This window comes from Rana temporaria, chromosome 10 (genome assembly GCF_905171775.1).
Source record: "Rana temporaria chromosome 10, aRanTem1.1, whole genome shotgun sequence".
Taxonomy (NCBI): domain Eukaryota; kingdom Metazoa; phylum Chordata; class Amphibia; order Anura; family Ranidae; genus Rana; species Rana temporaria.
In genome coordinates, this window is record NC_053498.1 from 78,465,013 (window position 1) to 78,486,656 (window position 21,644).

Sequence of the window (21,644 nt, forward strand, 5' to 3'; positions counted from 1 at the left end):
TTTCTCGTGGTCCTTTAGGTGCATTTTTGGCAAACTCCAGGTGGGCTGTCCTGTGCTTTTTACAGAGGAGTGGCTTCCGTCTGGCCACTCTACCATACAGGCCTGATTGGCGGAGTACTGCAGAGATGGTTGTTCTTCTGAAAGGTTCTCCGCTCTCCACAGAGAAACGCTGGAACCCATCATGTTCTTGGTCACCTCCCTGTCTAAGGCCCTTTTTCCCATGATCGCTCAATTTGGCCGGGCAGCCTGTCTAGGAAGATTCCTGGTGGTTCCAAACTTCTTCCATTGACATAGGATGGAGGCCACTGTGCTCAATGAGACCTTCAATGCTGCAGACATTTTTTTTGTACCCTTCCACAGATCTTTGTCTCAATACAATCCTGTTTTGGCGAACTACAGACAATTCCTTGGACTTCATGGCTTGGTTTGTGCTCTGACATGCACTGTTAACTGAGGGACCTTATATAGACAGGTGTGTGACTTTCCAAATCATGTCCAATCAACTGAATTTACCACGGGTGGACTCCAATCAAGTTGTAGAAACATCTTAGGCTGTGTTCACACTGGTACGACAAACGCTCAGATTGGGAGCTCATGTCGCATGACTCAATGGTAGAAACATCTCAAGGATGATTAGTGGAAACGGGATGCACCTGAGGCTGTGAATACTTATGTACATGTGATTAATTTTTTTTTAATAAATTTGCAAAGGTTTCAAATCTTCTTTCACGGTCTCACTATGGAGTATTGTTTGTATTAGATACCTGTCAAATCCAGGTATTTTCTCCCACTCCCGACGCAATGTCTAGTCTCTCCTCCTCCTCCTCCCCCCCCCCCCACTTCCAGGTGCCATTGTAACCTGTGGGTGGTCATAATCGGCTGATGTGTGTGTGTGTGTGTGTGTGTGTGTGTGTTGTTGTTTTTTTTGCCCCTCATCCAATTTGCATAATTGTGACCCCAGACTTAGGCCTCTTTCACACGAGGTGGACTCCGTCGCTACGGAGTCTGCCAGCTCCCGCTGGCTTAGTGGGAGATCTCTCCGCTGGGCCGGCGGATGACAAGTCCCTCTCTGCTCACTGAGTGGGGAGGGGCTTGTGCAGCGTCGCTGTCTCCTATTGTGAAAGATCTGATGAAAACGGACGTTTACGTCCGGTTTCATCACCTCTTATCCGATCCGCCATGGACAGATGGGGACGTATCGCCACCCGTCTGATTTTATCGGATCGGGTCGGATGTCAGCGGACATGTCTCCGCTGACATTCGACGCTCCATAGGACTGCATGGAGCGGCCATTCAGGTCCGCCAACAAAACTGACAGGCGGACCTGAGTATTCCGACCATGTGAAAGGGGCCTTAATCAGTTTGAAAACCATATTTAAACGTACAAAACAGCAAAAAATAAAAAAAATCTAATAAAAAATGTTGTTTTTCCTTTTTCAAGTAAGGTTTGCTAGAAATGAAGGAAGCATATGACTAAACTCTCCTGCAACCCTAAGGCAGTTCTTGACAGAATAGAGGTAACAAATAATTAACAGGTACCACTGGTCCAGCAGCATTCTAATAACAATGTAAGCTTCATGTTGGGCCTGAATTCTTTTCTTCACAATGACTAAAAATGTAATACACGGTGTGGGAGGTACAGTAGGTAAGCATGGAACCTTTCCTTTGCATCGTGTGAATGCTGCCAGGGATCACAAGGCAAATCTACAATGATTTGATTTTAATATCCTCCCTCGGCTGATTTATTGAGTATTTCACAGCGTTATGATTTATGTGACTTACGAAGTTAGGATTTACAATTTACTTGCCTAGCATGAGGTTCTCTTAGACAGGGCTTGACAAATTTGTTTGGAATCTAGGAGCCCACTAAAAAAAGTTAGGAGCCAGGAACGCGCCCTGTCCCGCCGAAGCGAACGCATACGTGAGTAGCTCCCGCATATGAAAGCGTTGTTTAAACCACACATGTGAGGTATCGCCGCGATTGGTAGAGCAATAATTCTAGCCCTAGACCTCCTCCTGTAACTCAAAACATGCAACCTGTAGCATTTTTTTTTAAACGTCGCCTATAGAGATTTTAAAGGGTAAAAGTTTGTCGCCATTCCACGAGCGGACGCAATTTTGAAGTGTGACATGTTTGGTATCAATTTACTCGGCGTAACATTATCTTTCATAAAATAAATTGGGCTAACTTTACTGTTGTCTTATTTTTTTAATTTAAAAAGTGTATTTTTTCCCCCAAAAAGTGCGCTTGTAAGACCGCTTTGCAAATACGGTGTGACAAACTATTGCAACGACCGCCATTTTATTTTCTAGGGTGTTAGAATAAAATATATATATAATGTTTGGGGGGGTTCTAACTTTTAAGTGAAGGAGATGGAAACAGGCAGGGAAGCTCCATTAGCATTGCTGGTTGTCTTGTCATACCAACGGCCACCACAAGAGGGCGGCGGATTCCGGAACAAACCATCGGACTGCAGAAGGCCGCAAAGCCGCGGCCTCAATTACCGGCCGGCGAGGCCCTAAGCGATCGCGAGGGGGGTGCGCACAGAGACGGGGTACCCCAGCTGTGCCACGCCAGGTTGCTAATTCTAGTCGCAATTGCGACCTGGCGCCCGGGGGTTTGTTGAGCCCTGCTCTAAGATTAGATGTGTTGCGGTGGTTGCCGCACGCCATAAAAACTCTTGTTGGTGCACCATGTCATGCTATCACCTAGTGTTCATGGTGACAATAGTGGACCATAACTGCATAATGTGGTTCTGCGTGACAACAAAGGGGCCCAATGGAGTGATGGAAACAGAACGTTGGCCCCCAGAACAGGAAGAGCCTGAAAAAGGAACTCCAAGATGGAATCACCAGGAATTTTAATGAAAGCTGCAGATTTAAAAATCTTGAAATTTGACTTTTGAAGTTACAATAAAATGATGGAGAATACGTGTTATTTTAGTGATTTAGGTTTAAATATTCTTTAGAGTTGGCTTTATTTTTTAACAATGTGACATTTGCAAGACCACACAAGGTACATTTACCTCATTACTTTGACGCCAAATACTGTTTTTATGGCAGAAGCTAGCTTCTTGTTCTGTGTGCGCTTGTCTACAAAATAAAAGTGGTCTCCGTGGCGGATTCGCCGCAAGATCATTTTGAGGTGGCGGGAGGGTTGCTCCCGCCGCTTCCCAGAGAGATCGGTGAAGGCAGAAGCGATCCAATCTGCTGGAGGGATAAGCAGAAAGTCAAGTGAGGGCAAGATGACCCCACTCCACTCTCTGCCCTCCTCTCCTTCCTTTTTTTATTTTAAAGGTGAATGAGAGATCTGGGGGCTTTTTGACCCCCAGATCTCTCAATAAAGAGGAACTGTCATGCTTATTTCTAATACAAGGGGTGTTTACATTTTGTTTTTATTACAAGTTATGTGAGAAGGCTGCAGTTCCTCTTTAACACCCCTCAAACTTCTGCTTTTAATGCTAGTGTGAACTTACCCTAGCAATCTATCTTCTTTTTTTTTTTTTCTTATAGTCTGTTTTTAAATATACAATTAAAAAAGAAGTATGGGTTTCCAAGTTATTTGAGATTCATACTTGCCTTGTGGATGGAGCATCAGACCGATGCTCTATCTGTCCCCCACCGTCTGTGCACTGAGAACTGAGCCACCGACCATCGCCGATGGCTCAGTTCTCACAGATCCCCGGAGAGGAAAGAGGCTGACTGTCAGTCAGCCTCTTTCCTCTCTGCTTCTCCATGCTCATTGGAGTGCTGAGCAGTGGAGGGTCGGGGAGAGGCTGTCTCAGTGGCTCGCTGAGACTGCCATCAATCGGGGCAGCTGGCGGATCCCGTCCGAGTATCGTGATGACGCGCTGCCCTGACTGATGGCAGTGACATCAGCGGAGAGCGGACTTCAGACCTCTCTCTGCTGGAAACGGGTCACAGGAGTGCAAAACAAATTGTACTTCTGTGACCCAGAGGAGAAGCCCAGCCGAAAAAGCTCAGGCTGGACTTCTCCTTTTTAAAACATTTGTTATATTTGTTTGATAAGCCTAACAAAAAAAAATGCTGATTACTTCCCATGGCTGTTATCAGCATTGTTTACAGCTGTCTTTTGTGAGCTACAGAACATCTCCTTCATTTGGGAAAAGGAGGGGGAAGGTGTTTTGTAGTCTTATTAATGCTTCTGCGTAGATACAGTGCAGTTGCACGGTTTCCGGAAAGGTTTATATTTGCAAATCAAGAGGAAAGAGCCTGAAAGAAGAAAACTAATGTAGCCTCCACATCTAAGGACCGGTAAGGTACAAAATGTTCTTGGGTTTACATCAACTTTTTTTAATCGCTGAGACTTTTTTTGAAGTCGGGTGTTTTTTCTCCTTTAAAGCCTATTTCTGAACAGAAAGCGTGGGTGGATTATGATCCGTACGTATGTTGGATTTCATTGTCCAAGCTCATGATGTGGCAGGAACCTTTCCTAGGAATGTATTCTAGTGACTCACTTTGAACTTTGCCTGAAAAGCTGATGTGGTTTCTTTTTTCCGATTTCTCCTCCTCTCTGTGTACTCAGTGGTGTTCTCTTCCCCCGTATTTCCCTCTGACCCATACTTTGTACAAATCGTCTTCCACATCTGTCATTTTCATTTTCTCATTTTTCCTGGACAGTAGACTTTCCGTTCTCTTCTTTGTTCCTTTTATCTAGCAGTTTGTTCCTGGTAAACTCTTTATATACCGTAAATAGCTTTAATGTCTGGCCCTGCACTGCGCCCTTGTAGAGTTTGAAAAATAAAAACTATTTAATATCTTGTTTGTTCTGTTCAGTTTGCCAACTATGTTAGAGGGGTACAGTCGCTATATTGATATATTTAACAGCAACTTGTGGGCTTAGTGCTTTATTTTTTTATTTTTGTTTTGTTGCTGTTTACATTTTTTTATTTAATTTTTTGTATATGTTTTAGCTCTTTTATTCTGTGTGACCATGTGTCTGTTATTCTGTACTTGTTAAGGGAAAAAATCTCTAAAAGACAGCAAAAAATAAATAAAAAATACAACCCAGGAAATTTATTTTTCAATCAAAGCGGAACTACACTGCATCTGATCACCAAAAACGCAATTTAATTAATTTCTACTATTCAAAGCAACAACCCCCCCCCCCCCCCCCAATCCATAGATGTCTCAATGCTTTATTTTATGAGAAATCACCTTGAAGAACTGAGGCCATCTTGAGTAAGGGCAGATTATTCGTCTAGCATTTACTTGCTGGAATCCTTTTGCCCTTAGCTCAGGCATGCAGGCATGAGGGTGTACTTGGCTGAGAATCCCCTCCTGAAGAATCCTGGGATGTATGAAATAATTTGCCTAGGCATGGAGACCAGGAAGAAATGTAAAAAAATAAATAAAAATAGTTTCAAGTACAACTTTAACTGTAGTTTTATAAACTCGTTTTTTTTTTTTTTTTTTTTTTTTTCTTCTTTCTTTTTCATTCGTTCTTTTTTATTTTTATTTTTTTTTCCCTTTTTTTTTTTTTTTTTTTTTTTTTTATTTCTTTTTTCTTTCCTTTTTTTATTTTTATTTTTTACACAAACAAAAATAAACTACCACCACTTTGCATATATATATATATATATATATATATATATATATATATATATATATAATTTTCTGTAGAGAATGCACTACACTAAAATTAAGTAACGGTTAATGTTGTGGGAGTTTTGCTGGTTGCTTTATTCTGCCTCCCCCCCCCCCCTTCTTCTTTTTTTTTTATTTTTTTATTTTTTTTTTCACGTGGGAATTTTCTCTTCATTTTTTGGTTTAAGTCTACTTTGGGTTTATCATACAAGCCAGAACATTTCAATGTGTTAATCAGCTTCTGTCAGTTGACTTTTGTTATTTTGTTATGTCTATTCACAATAAAGCCCCCTGTAATGATGATGTGCGATTCCAGACCATCTGCTTTCATTTACTAAAGTCTGTGGGCAGGTAGATGAGCTACAGTACAAGTTTCCACTTAAAGAAATGCAGATTGGTTGCTTATGACCGTTTGAACCATCCTATTTGTTCAGAGAGGTAACATTTATGGAAGTGTAATTGTAGTGCTATGGAGTTTGTGTGTATAATATAATAAATATAATATACTCTATGTGTGTGTGGGGAGAGAGAGAGAGAGATATCTTTAATTTTCTATAGTTTGTAAGAAAAAAATTGAGGAAAAAAAGTGTGCAAACTTTTTGAAGAATGTGTGTGTGTGTGTGTGTGTGTGTAGTTTTTCATTCTGATTTAGCTGCATAAAGAGTTTGTACACCTAGTTAGTATATTAACCACTTCAATACCGGGCCAATTCTGACTCTTCTCATATACATGTAAAAATCTATTTTATTTTTTGCTCAAAAATTACTTAGAACCACCACACGTTCTATATATTTTTTTAAGAATAGAGAATAAAATGGTGGGTGGCAATTTTTTTATGTCGCACGGCATTTGGGCAGTGTTTTTTCAAAAAAAAATTGGGGGGGGGGGGGGGAATGCACATTAATGAATTATAGTAAACACAATATAATACCAATTTTTTGGGGTAAAATATAAAAGATGATAATGTTACACCAAGTAAATAAATACTGAACATGTCACGCTGTTAAATTGCGCACACAAACTACGGTACTTTCAATTATCCATAGGTGACTCTTTAAAAGCCTTTGCAGGTTTTACCACTTTTAAATTTACACAGGAGGTCTGGTGCTAGAATCATTGCTTTTACTCTGATGTTCGTGGTGATACCGCACATACGTGGTGTGATCACTGTTTACATATGTGTGCTGAACCAATGTGTACGTTTGCCGCTGCATGTGAGCACGGGGGAACAGGGGTGCTTTTAATAGTTTTTAATTATTTTATTTTTAGTGTTTCTTAAAAAGATAAAGTTTTTTAATCAGTTTTATTGCTGCCGTAATAAACATCCCTTTTGACAGCAATAGCAATGATGAGTACTTTTTTTAAAATTAAGGCTTGCACCTTGTACAGTATAGGATTTCATGGCCTGTGTGCCCAGTCTTGTCACAGAGCGTTAATCCAGCTCTTTGCAATCCTCTTATCTTTATTCAGTGAGATAAAAACTGACACACAGAGAAATAGGAGTCAGTTCTTCCCCCTTGCTGTGAGTGACAGGTGATTTACATATCTCATGCACGAGCCTGAGAGAGACATTCGGTGTACTTCAGATCCCCATCTCCTTTCTTCTCCAGCTCTCCCAGGGTTGGCTGCTCCACACCTCAGCATGATTGGGCATGCTGAAGTCATGTGGTGACTTTTCTGGATTTTGACTGAATGTTGGTGATCATGGCAGAAGTTCAGTGTAAGAAATACACAGGAGAAAATGCATGTTGATGGCAGAGTGTAGAGGTGGGCGGGGGAGTCTACTGATATCATGACTCCAACCACAGAGCTCCGGACAACAAACGCAGCCACAGAATCTTCCTGTTTTTCGGTCTCCTAACAGAGGGGAGACATTTTGACAGGTAAGGATACATGCAGGAGGCCTGTATATCTTTATAGATAACCACTATGGCAGTAGCTTAGACAGGATGAGAGTGGGTTTACATCCAGTTTAAGAATAGACCGTCATTGATCACTGACTGTTCATTCAGAAAAGGAAAGGGCCGGTAAATTACATATATACCGGCCAATTCCTCCGCTCTCCATCCTGACAATTTGCTGTGCGGAGAAGAACACGTGGGACAGCCGGGACGATCGGTACGGGCAATTACAGGCATCGATCTTCCTGTATACCTTTCAATGAAGCAGCTAACAGCCGATGGAATGGGAGGATGAGAAGTGGAGATATTGCGGCAGTTCGCTACGATACAGGGAGATCGGTGTAATTGCCCCGCACTGATTGTCCCGACTGTCAGCCAGGGATGGCTCATCCATAGGTGCAGGGTGGGTCAGAGCAAAGTGGGGCCCCATCCCCTTCAGGGCCCGTGTGTAGTAAACACTGCACCTATGGATGATATGCCACTGGCTGCACTTCTAAAGAGCAAAAATGTGTTATTGTCCTGATATGGTTACATTTTATTCTGGTCCTAGCTTCCTCATTTTATTTATGCAGAACATGACCAAAGAAAAAGAACAGCCTTTGTCTTCTTATTACATCTGAACTTTTTCTAAGTTCGTCCTTAAAGTGAACCTATACATTGCGTATACCTATACTGGACTAAGTAATAACCTCACTTTACGGAAGGAAACCCTGCTTTATACTTACCCTCCCTATGTTTCTCTAGCCACAGTTGCAAAATGAACACTAGATAAGATTTACCCAGTCACCAAAATCTGAACAGAAATAAATTAAAAAAAACTATTTATTATATGCATATAAGACATTAAGGGTTGAATTCTCCAAAGGAAAATACGTTGTTCACTTTTCAAAAGTGCACTATGCAAGAGAATTTTCCCTAGAGCTTAGTGAACGAACGAGGTGGAGCCCTGCTGATTTCCACATTCCATGTGCAAGCAAAAATATGGCTTTTTAAAAAAAAAAAAAAATTGGCACAATTTGGTATTTTTTGCACATTGAAAATTCCCCACATTCACTTGGCTCAGGGGAAATCCCCGTGCAATGTGAAGCTGATTTGCCTTTAATGAATTCTTCCCTATATAGTGTGCTTTTTTTTTGCCACCTGGGTCCTATTGGAGAAATGTTGCTTTACTTCCTGTCTCACACAACAAGAAAAAAGAGAAAATCTCTACAAGGTTATGGAAATCCTCTCTTAAGCCTCATACACACGACCAGTTTTTCCGTCGGGACAGCTTTTGGCCGGGAAAACTGCCCGTGTGTATGCTCCGTAGCAGTTTTCCCGACAGGAAAACCGCCAGGAATCTGGTGGGGAAAAATTAGAACTTTCTTTCTTTCTTTCTTTCTTTCTTTCTTTCTTTCTTTCTTTCTTTCTTGATTCCCGGTGGTCATTTTCCCGGCAGTTTTCCTATGGGAAACTCTGCGATGGAGCATACACACGGTCGGGATTCCCGGCCAAAGCTCTTATGGCAGTTTTCCTGCCAGGAAAACCTGCCGTGTGTAGGGGGAAAAGCTGCCGTGCCGGTTCTCGGCTTTCCCCTCGGGTTTCCCGGCGGTAAAATGTCTGCCGGAAAACCCGATCGTGTGTACGAGGCATTAGTTGCCCATCACAAAAAGTTATGCCAGTTGGAAGACTTGGCCTCTATTCCTGATCCGGTGATGGCTTCCCCACCTGAATCTCTGGGGGGGGGGGGGGGCAGACACAAATTTGTACTCTGTTCTAACCTTCCCCTCCACTCTGATTTATATGGAGACCTCTCAGTAGAGAAAAATAACATAACATTAAAGTACCATCATCCTAACATTATTTGAATGCAAAATAGGGTTCATTGGGACCCCAGAGACCCAAAGAAGCCAAGGGGGGTGGTTGGGGGCTAGTGGACTATATCGGTACCAGGTAAATCAATTATGCAGAAGAGTATAGTAAAGATAAAAAAGTTAAATTTATTAAAAAATAGACATAACATAAGGGGATTAAGGCGTACACAATTACAAAAAAAAAAAAAATTACAACAATAGCGGTGTAAAACAGATGGATTATACGACAAGCCAACACATCATCGAGATGGTGTACAGGCCCTAATTTGCGGGCAGCGATGAGGCGGAGGGGGATATAGATCCACTCTGTTTAAAATTATAAAAGCAAAGTATGGTTTTTAGGTACACTTTTTAAAGTTCTTCCTATGCAGTGAACTTGTGCACAGTATGGACAAGGCGCTGGTTTGATTTGAGCTCTTTCTGTTTTCAAGTGTTTAATAACTTTTGTAGCTTTTGTGGAGCTTTGCCTCCATTCCCTGTCCTGACACAACAAGAAGTCTCCTCCAGTGAGGCGCAATCCACTCTTGGATGTCAGTCAGAACACCTCCTGTCCTGGTATATTTGGGGTTTTCCTTCACTTTTTTTTTCCTGCTAACATAGTGTGATGTACAGTAGGAAAAAAATCAATTTTGATGATCTGCCAGGCATTAGATCACTAGTTCCCTCCACCTGAGCTCATTTACTGATCTATTGCATATGCTGACATTTGTTGTCTTGTCTAGAACAATGTTTCTCAACTCCAGTCCTCCTGTACCCCCAACAGGTCATGTTTTCAGGATTTCCCTCAGATGAAACGGCAGTGAAACTGATCAAATCACCTGTGTGAAAATAATGGAAAGCCTGAAAACCTGACCTGTTGGGGGGTACTTGAGGACTGGAGTTGAGAAACATTGGTCTAGAACAGGGGCCCTCAAACTATGGCCCTCCAGTTGTTCAGAAACTACAATTCCCAACATGCCTAGTCATGTCTGTGAATGTCAGAGTTTTACAATGCCTCATGGGACTTGTAGTTCCGCACCAGTTTGAAGATCCCTGGTCTGAAAAATATTAATGGAGATATTTGCCAGCACACCATGAATCGAGGTTTGGACAAAGTAGCATCCAAACTGATTTTTATTGCATAATCGCATCACAAAGCACTACTAGAAAATATCGATTATAAAATGGCATAAGGCTCGACAGATCCCAGGCATCAGGTTGCCATGGCGACTAGAAATTGCGTCCTGGCACCTGGGCTTTTGTCGGCCCATTCACTGGTGCAGGGATGCACAATTTGTATTGCCTGATGCCTGGGATATGCAGTTCTGGGGTGTGGGGCAGATATATGTATATAGGTGTGTGTGTGTGTGTGTGTGTATGTGTATATATATATATATATATTTTACATTTTAGCTCCACTGCCGCCCTTTCACATGTATGACATCATGTCAGGGTCCCTATTGACAGTTTCCCCGGCAGTGCCAGCTGCATTACATTACATTCAGTGAAGCACAGGGGAGACCTGCAGGATCTTTCAGGCTCTGCATGTCTCATTATCTCATTAATGAGAACCTGTCACCAAAACTCATCACATAAGGGACATGTGTACACAGAGGACACACATACAAACATAAACACATGTATTGGGGCGCCTACGCATAAAACTGTTGATTGTGATACACATGTTGAATATCGCCACGCACAAACTGGCTCCTAACTTTTTTAGCTGGCTCCTAGATTCAAAGCAAATTTGTCAAGCCCTGAAATAGTGTGTGTGTATGTGTGTGTGTGTATATATATATATATATGTATATATATATATATGTGTGTATATATATATATATATACATACATACATACATACATACATACATACATACATACATACATACATACATACATACATACATACATACATATACTATTAGAGCTGCACGATTCTGGTCAAAATGAGAATCACGATTCTTTTGCTTAGACTAAAGATCACAATTCTCTCACGATTCTCAAAAATGTATTGCCAGAACCCCCCCCCCCCCCCCCCAAAAAAATAAATAAATAAATAAACCTGTGATTTATCTGAAAATATGAATATATAAAAAAAGAGACCAGTGATATGTCTATAATGTTAAAGATCATATAACTCCTATGAAAAAAGCAGAATCAAACTTTGATTCTGCTTTTTTCATAGGAGTTATATGGTCTTTAATATTATAGACATATCACTGGTCTCTTTTTTTATACATCAGAAGCAGTACTGCCAGCAACCATTGGGTGGCGCATGGATACACACAGTTGTACAGAACTGTGAGAAGGATTATTACATCAGAAGCAGTACCACCGGCAACCACTGGGTGGCGCATGGATACAAACTACTGTTGTGAGAGAAGCTCAGGCATCTATCCAGCGGCGCAGGCTGCTGACGTCGGTTTCGATATCGGCGCCATTTGCGTTCCACGCTGGTTACGTGGAACCAGCGGTGAACACAGAAGAATTGCGTTTCATCCCGCGGGGAGATCGCGGGTGGGGAGAATCGAGATCGCGATTCTCTCCACGATTAATTGTGCAGCTCTTATATATATATATATATATAATTACCTACAAGAACCATAGACCTGTTTTTGTAATGTGGTGTTGAACTGTTCTTGTCCTGTAAATTGGATGAAATCTCAATTCTTTTGTGCCCTCTTTTTTAGGATGTGAAGATTTTCCGGATCTTGATATTGGGAGAGCTGGAAAGAGGACAGAGCCAGTTTCAGGGACTGTGTTTCATCACCCAACTACAAAGCAATGAAATTATCCCCAGCGAATCTATGGCCAAGCTGAGACAGGTAAGACAACACTAATTCTAAAAGATAAGTGTCCTTGTGACTTTATTTGGCATACGGAGTTTCCCATCTCTTAAGCACAGCCTACTGCAGGGGTGTCCAAACGTTTTTCAAAGAGGGCCAGATTTGATGAAGTGAACATGCGCAAGGGCCGACTTTTTTGCCTGACATTCTTTGAACCCATAAAATTTGGTCTAAGGGTGTTCCTCCAAGCACTAATACACTGCCTAACAAGAATTATGTTGCCTTTGTGGCTGTGTGTGTTAAGAGATGAGCTTGGGCCTGTTATTTGAATATACTGTATATATTTCCTTTGTGTCCCCAACGAATCCCAGAGCACTGCTCAGGACTAAGGATGAGCTTGGGCGTGTTATTTGGATATACCGTATTTATCGGCGTATAACACGCACAAGCTTACCATTGCCACAAATGCAGCCTTACCATTGCCACGAATGCAGCCTTACCATTGCCACGAATGCAGCCTTACCATTGCCACGAATGCAGCCTTACCATTGCCACGAATGCAGCCTTACCATTGCCATAATCGCAGCCTCACATGTGCCATGAATGCAGCCTTACCATTGCAAACAATGCAGCCTCACATGTGCCATGAATGCAGCCTTACCATTGCTATCAGTGCAGCCTGAACGATGCCCATCTACAGCCTCGGAGGGCAGAGGGAGGGGGTCGGGACGAGTGATGACAGTTTACAAACAGGAGAATCTCTTGTTTACTCTGTGGCCTCTTTCATACAAAGTCCTGCCTCCTACGATAGACAGAACAGTCATCAAATGGCATCCCAGGAGACGGGACTTCCAATACAGACGCTGCTGAGTAAACAGCAGATTCTCTTCATGTAATCTGACAGGGCTCGTCCTGCCCCCTCCCTGTCCCCTCCAAGGCAGCGCCGATAAATACGGTATATATCTTTTGTGGCCCTGGGGGCCACAAACAATAAATATATATATATATATATATATATATATATATATATATATATATATATATATATATATATATTAATATATATATATTAATATACTGTGTGTGTATATATATATATATAATATATATATATATATATATATATATATATATAGTGATGAAAATAAGTATTTGAACACCCTGCTATTTTGCAAGTTCTCCCACTTGGAAATCATGGAGGGCTCTGAAATTGTTATCGTAGGTGCATGTCCACTGTGAGAGACATAATCAAAAAAAAAATCCAGAAATCACAATGTATGATTTTTTTTTAACTATTTATTTGTATGATACAGCTGCAAATAAGTATTTGAACACCTGAGAAAATCAATGTTAATATTTGGTACAGTAGCCTTTGTTTGCAATTACAGAGGTCAAACGTTTCTTGTAGTTTTTCACCAGGTTTGCACACACTGGAGGAGGGATTTTGGCCCACTCCTCCACACAGATCTTCTCTAGATCAGTCAGGTTTCTGGGCTGTCACTGAGAAACACGGAGTTTGAGCTCCCTCCAAAGATTCTCTATTGGGTTTAGGTCTGGAGACTGGCTAGGCCACGCCAGAACCTTGATATGCTTCTTACAGAGCCACTCCTTGGTTATCCTGGCTGTGTGCTTCGTGTCATTGTCATGTTGGAAGACCCAGCCTCGACCCATCTTCAAAGCTCTAACTGAGGGACGGAGGTTGTTGCCCAAAATCTCGCAATACATGGCCCCGGTCATCCTCTCCTTAATACAGTGCAGTCGTCCTGTCCCATGTGCAGAAAAACACCCCCAAAGCATGATGCTACCACCCCCATGCTTCACAGTAGGGATGGTGTTCTTGGGATGGTACTCATCATTCTTCTTCCTCCAAACACGGTTAGTGGAATTATGACCAAAAAGTTATATTTTGGTCTCATCTGACCACATGACTTTCTCCCATGACTCCTCTGGATCATCCAAATGGTCATTGGCAAACTTAAGACGGGCCTTGACATGTGCTGGTTTAAGCAGGGGAACCTTCCGTGCCATGCATGATTTCAAACCATGACGTCTTAGTGTATTACCAACAGTAACCTTGGAAACGGTGGTCGCAGCTCTTTTCAGGTCATTGACCAGCTCCTCCCGTGTAGTCCTGGGCTGATTTCTCACCTTTCTTAGGATCATTGAGACCCCACGAGGTGAGATTTTGCATGGAGCCCCAGTCCGAGGGAGATTGACAGTCATGTTTAGCTTCTTCCATTTTCTAATGATTGCTCCAACAGTGGACCTTTTTTCACCAAGCTGCTTGGCAATTTCCCCGTAGCCCTTTCCAGCCTTGTGGAGGTGTACAATTTTGTCTCTAGTGTCTTTGGACAGCTCTTTGGTCTTGGCCATGTTAGTAGTTGGATTCTTACTGATTGTATGGGGTGGACAGGTGTCTTTATGCAGCTAATGACCTCAAACAGGTGCATCTAATTTAGGATAATAAATGGAGTGGAGGTGGACATTTTAAAGGCAGACTAACAGGTCTTTGAGGGTCAGAATTCTAGCTGATAGACAGGTGTTCAAATACTTATTTGCAGCTGTATCATACAAATAAATTGTTAAAAAATCATAAATTGTGATTTCTGGAATTTTTTTTTTTGGATTATGTCTCTCACAGTGGACATGCACCTATGATGACAATTTCAGAACCCTCCATGATTTCCAAGTGGGAGAACTTGCAAAATAGCAGGGTGATCAAATACTTATTTTCCTCACTGTGTGTATATATATATATATATATATATATATATATATATATATATATATATATATATATATATATATATAATCTCCAAATCCCCGGGGGGGCCATATTAAATCAACAGGGGGGCCGCATTTGGCCCGCGGGCCGGACTTTGGACATGCCTGGCCTACTGTATATCATTCCCAAAAATAACCAGGGCTGTAACAGAGGAGTATGGTGCTTACAGCCAAGCTGTGTTCAAAAAAACTGAGGGTGTCCAAACTTTTGACCCTCCTTGGCCACATTGGAAGAAGAGGAATTGTCTCGGGCTGCACATATAATAATATATAATATTCTAACAATAAGGAAAGCTGATGAGCAGAAAAAGTCAGGCAGATTACAAATTACCGATCACTGATGTACAACAAATTGGGGATGCTGCTCAGGGCTCCAGCCTGGTCTTCTCCTGTAGTACAACGCTGGGAGTGCTGCCAAGGACAGAGCCCAGCCCCAAAAATGTCCTATGCGCCGCACGTTTCTGCAAGTACCTATGAAATGACAGCCTCAGCCCGGGCTCCAACCAAGCCATGACTTCAGCGCGTTTTACTCCACCCCCAGAGCTTAACCACTTACACGTAAACCCCCTTCCTAACAGACCAATATTCAGCTTTTGGTGCTCACATTTTGAATGACAATTACTCAGTCATGCAACACTGCACCCATTTTTTTTTTTTCTTTTTCTCTTTTTTTTTTTTTTTTTTACACAAGAGTATTCTTTTGGTGGTATTTAATCACCGCTGTTTTTTTTTTTATTATTTATTGCGCTATAAAAGAAAAAAGACTGAAAATTCTTAAATTTATTTTCTTAATTTCTGTTATACAATTTAGCAAATTTTTCTTCATTTTTTTTTTTTATATTGTGAAAGATGATGTAATGCTTCAAAATTCCGCCCGCTCGTGGAATGGCGACAAACTTTTATCCTTTAAAAATCTCCATATGCAACATTTAAAAAATTCTACAGGTTGCATGTTTTGAGTTACAGAGGAGATCTAGGGCTAGAATTATTGCTCTCGCTCTAACAATCACGACGATACCTTGTGTGTGATTTGAACACCATTTTTTTCATATGCAGACGCTACTTACGTATGCGTTTTGCTTCTGCACGCAAGCTCCGCTTTTATTTTTACGCTGTTCTTTAAAAGTGACAAAATATTTTTTTTTTTTAAAAGGGGTTGTAAAGGTTGTTTTTTTTTTTTGTTTGTTTTTCTAAATAGGTTCCTTTAAGCTAGTGCATTGTTGGTTCACTCACCTTTTCCTTCAATTTCCCTTCTAAATGTTTTTTTTCTTTTGTCTGAATTTCTCACTTTCTGTTTCTCCTCAGTAAGCTTGCCCCCATCATCCATGGGGGTTAGTCAGCCAGAACAGCTTACCGAGTAGGAGCAGGAAGTGAGAAATTCAGACAAAGAAAACAAAGAAAATAAACACTTAGAAGGGAAATTGAAGGAAAAGGTAAGTGAACCAACAATGCACTAGCTTAAAGGAACCTATGTTGACGTTGCTTCTGCCCTGCAATGGTATGGAGCCTGGTGGGGGACATCTTCCCCCTCACTCGTCTCCATACCACAGAGAGGAAAGGACCTGATCGCCTCCCCCGCTGCCGTTGGCTCTGGTAAGCGGCGGAGGGCATCGGAGTGCGGCGGGAGGCCACTTCCGCCACCGATTTACAGTGGGGATCGAAAGTTTGGGCACCCCAGGTAAAAATTTGTATTTAATGTGCATAACGAAGCCAAGGAAAGATGGAAAAATCTCAAAGGCATCAAATTACAGATTAGACATTCTTATAATATGTCAGTTAGATTTTATTTCCATTATTTACACTTTCAAAATGACAGAAAACAAAAAAAATGGAGTCTGCAAAAGTTTGGGCACCCTGCAGAGTTAATATCTTGTACTGCCCCCTTTGGCGAGTATCACAGCTTGTAAACGCTTTTTGTAGCCAGCCAAGAGTCTTTCAATCCTTGTTTGAGGTATCTTTGCCCATTCTTCCTTACAAAAGTCTTCCAGTTCTTTGAGATTTCTGGGCTGTCTGTCACGCACTGCTCTTTTTAGGTCTATCCATAGATTTTCAATTATGTTGAGGTCAGGAGATTGTGAAGGCCATGGCAAAACCCTCAGTTTACGCCTCTTGATGTAATCCCCTGTGGATTTTGAGGTGTGTTTAGGATCATTATCCATTTGTAGAAGCCACCCTCTCTTTAACTACAGCTTTTTCACAGATGGCATCAAGTTACCATCCAAAATTTGCTGACATTTTATTGAATCCATTTTTCCTTCTACTCGTGAAATGTTCCCTGTGCCACTGGCTGCAATACAACCCCAAAGCATGAATGATCCACCCCCATGCCTAACAGTTGGATAGAGGTTCTTTTCATTAAATTCTGTGCCCTTTCTTCTCCAAACGTACCTTTGCTCATTCCAGCCAAAAAGTTCTATTTTAACCTCATCGGTCAACAGAACTTGTTTCCTAAATGCATCAGACTTGTCTATATGTTCATTTGCAAAGTTCAAACGCTGATTTTTGTGGTGAGGACGTAGAAGAGGTTTTCTTCTGATGACTCTTCCATGAAGACCATGGCCCGGATTCACAAAGCACTTACGCCGACGTATCTTGAGATACGCCGCGTAAGTGTAAATATGAGCCTTCGTATGTATGCGCCGTGCCCACAGAACTAGATACGCCTGAAAATAGGCTTCATTCGACCAACGTAACTTTCCTACGCCGGCGTATCGTGGGCGCATATTTACGCTGGCCGCCTCATTGCAAATATGCAAATGAGGGAGATACGACCATTCACGAACGTAGTTGCGCCCGTCGCATAATATACGCGGTTTGCGCAAGGCTTGCGTCCGGCGTAAAGTTATTCCCCATCTATGAGGCGCAACTCATGCAAAGGTACTATGGACCAGGGAACAGCCGTCGTATATTACGTCGTTTACGCAGTAGTACGTGAATAGGGCTGGGCGTAGGTTACGTTCACGTCGTAGGCAGTGATTCGACCTATCTTAGGCATTAGTTCCGACGTGATTCTGAGCATGCACACTGGGATGCGTCAACGGGACAGCACATGCACCGTTCGTTATTCGTAACTTGATGGCGCTCGGCCCATCATTTACATGGGGTCACGCCTCATTAGCATGGCTCACGCCCACTTACGACGACTTAGGCCGAGGGAACCCAGCGTAGATTTGGGAGCGAGTGCTTTGTGAATACTGTGCTTGCCTCTCTGCGCTGCATCGGCGTAGCGTATATTTGATACGCTACGCCGGCATAAATATGCGCCAATGTATGTGAATCCGGGCCCATATTTGTACAAGTATCTCTTTATAGTGGAATAGTGTACCACAACTCCAGTGTCTGCCAGATCTTTCTGGAGGGATCGTGCAGTCAAACGTGGGTTTTGAATTGCTTTTCTCACAATCCTGCGAGCTGTTCTGTCTGATATTTTTCTTGGTCTTCCAGATCTTGCTTTAACTTCCACTGTTCCTGATGACTGCCATTTCTTAATTACATTCCGAACAGAGGATATTGACATCTGAAAACGCTTTGCTATCTTCTTATAGCCTTCTCCAGCTTTGTGAGCGTCAACTATTTTCAGTTTTTTAGACAACTGCTTAGAAGAACCCATGGTGCTGATTGTTGGGGCAAGGTCAGATGAGTCTGGGCATTTAAAACCTTTGAGATTGACATCACCTGGTCTTCCCAGACGATGATTGAGAGCAATCCATGACACTGGCAGGTCTCAGCTTTGCAAAGAGGGCAGTGCATGCTATAAATTCTGCAGGGTGCCCACACTTTTGCAGACGCCATTTTTTTGTTATCTGTAATTTTGAAAGTGTAAATGATGGAAATAAAATCTAACTTTTTTTGACTTATTATAAGAATGTCTAATCTGTAATTTGATGCCTTTTTGGAGATTTTTCCATCTTTCCTTGGCTTCGTTATGCACATTAATACAAATTTTTACCTGGGGTGCCCAAAATTTCGATCCCCACTGTAAAAGTGATTTTGCGGCCAATTCGCAACTGAGACCACTTTTATCTGATAGCGGACCACCCGCTGAAGAAGAGGATACCAGGGTTAAGGTAGCTAGCTGCTGCCTTAACAACGATATTCCTCTTCAAAATGCTGCCGTATAATGACGGAGGGCAGTCCATAAGTGGTTGAAGTTACACTTGGCACTTTTTGCCAGAAAGCAATATTTTTGTTTATGATACTAGAGATTTGAATAGACTAAAATATGACTCAATCTAAAACAATATAGATGACTTAAATAGGACTAAATCTAAAATGGCATTTTAGTCAAAAGACTATGACTAAAACACGGCACCACAACAAATAAATGCCAGCTGTTGCTTTGTAATGCAGCGTCCGGTGTAAATGGACCCTTGAAGAGGTTTATCCATGCAACTGTTTGCTTTTCAGGGTGTTTTTGTCATCAAACAATGGCAATAAAACTGCTGAATGGAGCGATACTCATTTACCTGGGGAAAGTATCTAAAAAAATAATTCCTCAGATAATTTATGTTGCACTTTGCTGCTCATAAGGAAGTATAGAATCCCTTGTCTGCATTCCTAAGAACAAAAGGTTAACATTGACCTCCAGGCAAACGGCTACATACAGTTTATTCATGTACAGCGAGGCTGATTTCCCTGCGAAGCGCCGTTCTGTGGCTGTTCAAGGCGGCCCAACACTTTATGATCTTGATATTCATATATTATTAGATGCTGAACAATATCTGACCCTCACCCTCACCCCTGTCGGAGCACAATATAGTTAGCCATAAACGCAATGTACATGTTTATCAAATCTATTCATAGTAAAACTACTCTATCCAAAACTGTAGACTTTTTTTTTTTTAGATGAACTTTATTGAACTGTCAACATAAAATTGTAAATACAGTCAATTAAAATCTAAATTTGATACAAAATGTATCTTAATTTACAAGAAAGAATGAAAGAATAATCAACAATTAAAGCATCTAAACAGCAGTACATGTACATACATACTTATGTATATACGGTATGTGGGTGTATAGGGACGCCTGCCTTTACACACACATGAACTTTAATGGAGTCTTAAGCCTCGTACACACGATCGGATATCTGATGGATATCCGATGAAGCTGACTTTTATCAGTCTTGCCTACACACCATCAGTCAAAAATCCGACCGTGCCAAAACGCGGTGATGTAAAACACTACGACGTGCTGAGAAAAATTAAGTTCAATGCTTCCGAGCATGTGTCGACTTGATTCTGAGCATGCGTGGATTTTTGACCGATGGACTTCCACACAGAACATCGTTGTTTTTTTTCTATCGGGTTTTTGATCCATAGGAAAAATTTAAAACATGTTCTATTTTTTTTTTTACCGATGGGAAAACAAACCAATGGGGCCCACACCCGATCAGCTTGTCTGATGAAAATCTGTCTGTTTTCATCGGACAAACCGATCGTGTGTACAGGGCTTTAGTCTGTAGGGTTTAATATTGAGTTGGCCCACCCTTTGCAGCTATAACAGCTTCAACTCTTCTGGGAAGGCTGTCCACAAGGTTTAGGAGTGTGTCTATGGGAAGTTTGACCATTCTTCCAGAAGTTCATTTGTGAGGTCAGGCACTAATGTGGATGAGAAGGTCTGGCTTGCATTCTCCACTCTAATTCATCCCAAAGATGTTCTATTGGATTGAGTTCAGGAAGGGGCCATCCCCAAAGATGGGAGCATGGTATTGTCCAAATTGTCTTGGTATGTTGATGCCTTAAGCGTTCCCTTCACTGGAACTAAGGGGCCAAGCCCACCCCCTGAAAGACAAGCCCAAATCATAATCCCCCATCCCCCAAATGATTTGGACCAGTGCACAAAGCAAGGACCATAAAGACATGGGTGAGTGAGTTTGGGGTGGAGGAACCTGACCTCAACCCGATAGAACACATTTGGGATGAATTAGAGTGGAGACTGTGAGCCAGGCCTTCTCATCCTTCTCATCCTCATCAGATGCGTTTCTGGAAGAATGGTTAAACATTCCCATAGACACATTCCTAAGCCTTGTGGCCACCCTTCCCAGAGGATGAAGATGTTTTTTAGCTGCAAAGGGTGGGCCAACTCAATATTGAACCCCACAGAGTAAGACTGGGATGCAATTAAAGTTCATGTGCGTGTAAATGCAGGCGTCCCAATGCTTTTGGCAATATAGTGTGTGTATGTATATGTATGTGTGTGTGTGTGTGTGTGTGTATGTATATGTATATGTATATATATATATATATATATATATATATATATACACACACACTAAAAAAGCAATAAGATTTGGTTTAGGCTGGCTTCATGGAAATCAGCTAAAACAGCTTATTATAGCATGTGAACTGTTAAAAAATCCTACGTGTTTCGGCTTTTTTTGACTGTTGTTCACATGCTATAATGAAACAGTGTTTTATCTGACTTCCATGGGAACCAGCCTTACTCCCTTTTTTGTATGGACTACATGGAGGTTTGCAAAGACTTCCCAGGCTGTGCGCTGTGCTCTTGAGGATCATTAGGTATTGCACAGGAGGTAGTAGCTAGGATGCATCTGTTCCAACAGTAGGTTTAGGTTGACCTGAAGAAGGGGTTGAACCCCCCAAACATGTAGTTTCCACACCATTCAAGCTCTGGCACCTCTTCGCATTGCTTCCCGATTCCTCCCTTTCCTTTCGCTCCTGGGTCACACGACCCGCTGTGGTCTGCCTGTGGTTGGAGTGCTTGACGCA

At 41.8% G+C, this 21,644-nt stretch overlaps 1 protein-coding gene across 2 annotated transcripts in view; it reads left to right on the forward strand.

Annotated features, from left to right (window-relative positions):
- Window positions 1-21,644, forward strand: part of OAF (out at first homolog) — a 92,570-nt gene that overhangs the window by 57,632 nt on the left and 13,294 nt on the right. For both annotated transcript variants that reach the window (XM_040325535.1, XM_040325534.1), the window contains exon 3: window positions 12,034-12,168. In XM_040325535.1, the coding sequence (XP_040181469.1) occupies window positions 12,034-12,168 (135 nt within the window). The remainder of the gene's footprint in view (window positions 1-12,033; window positions 12,169-21,644) is intronic.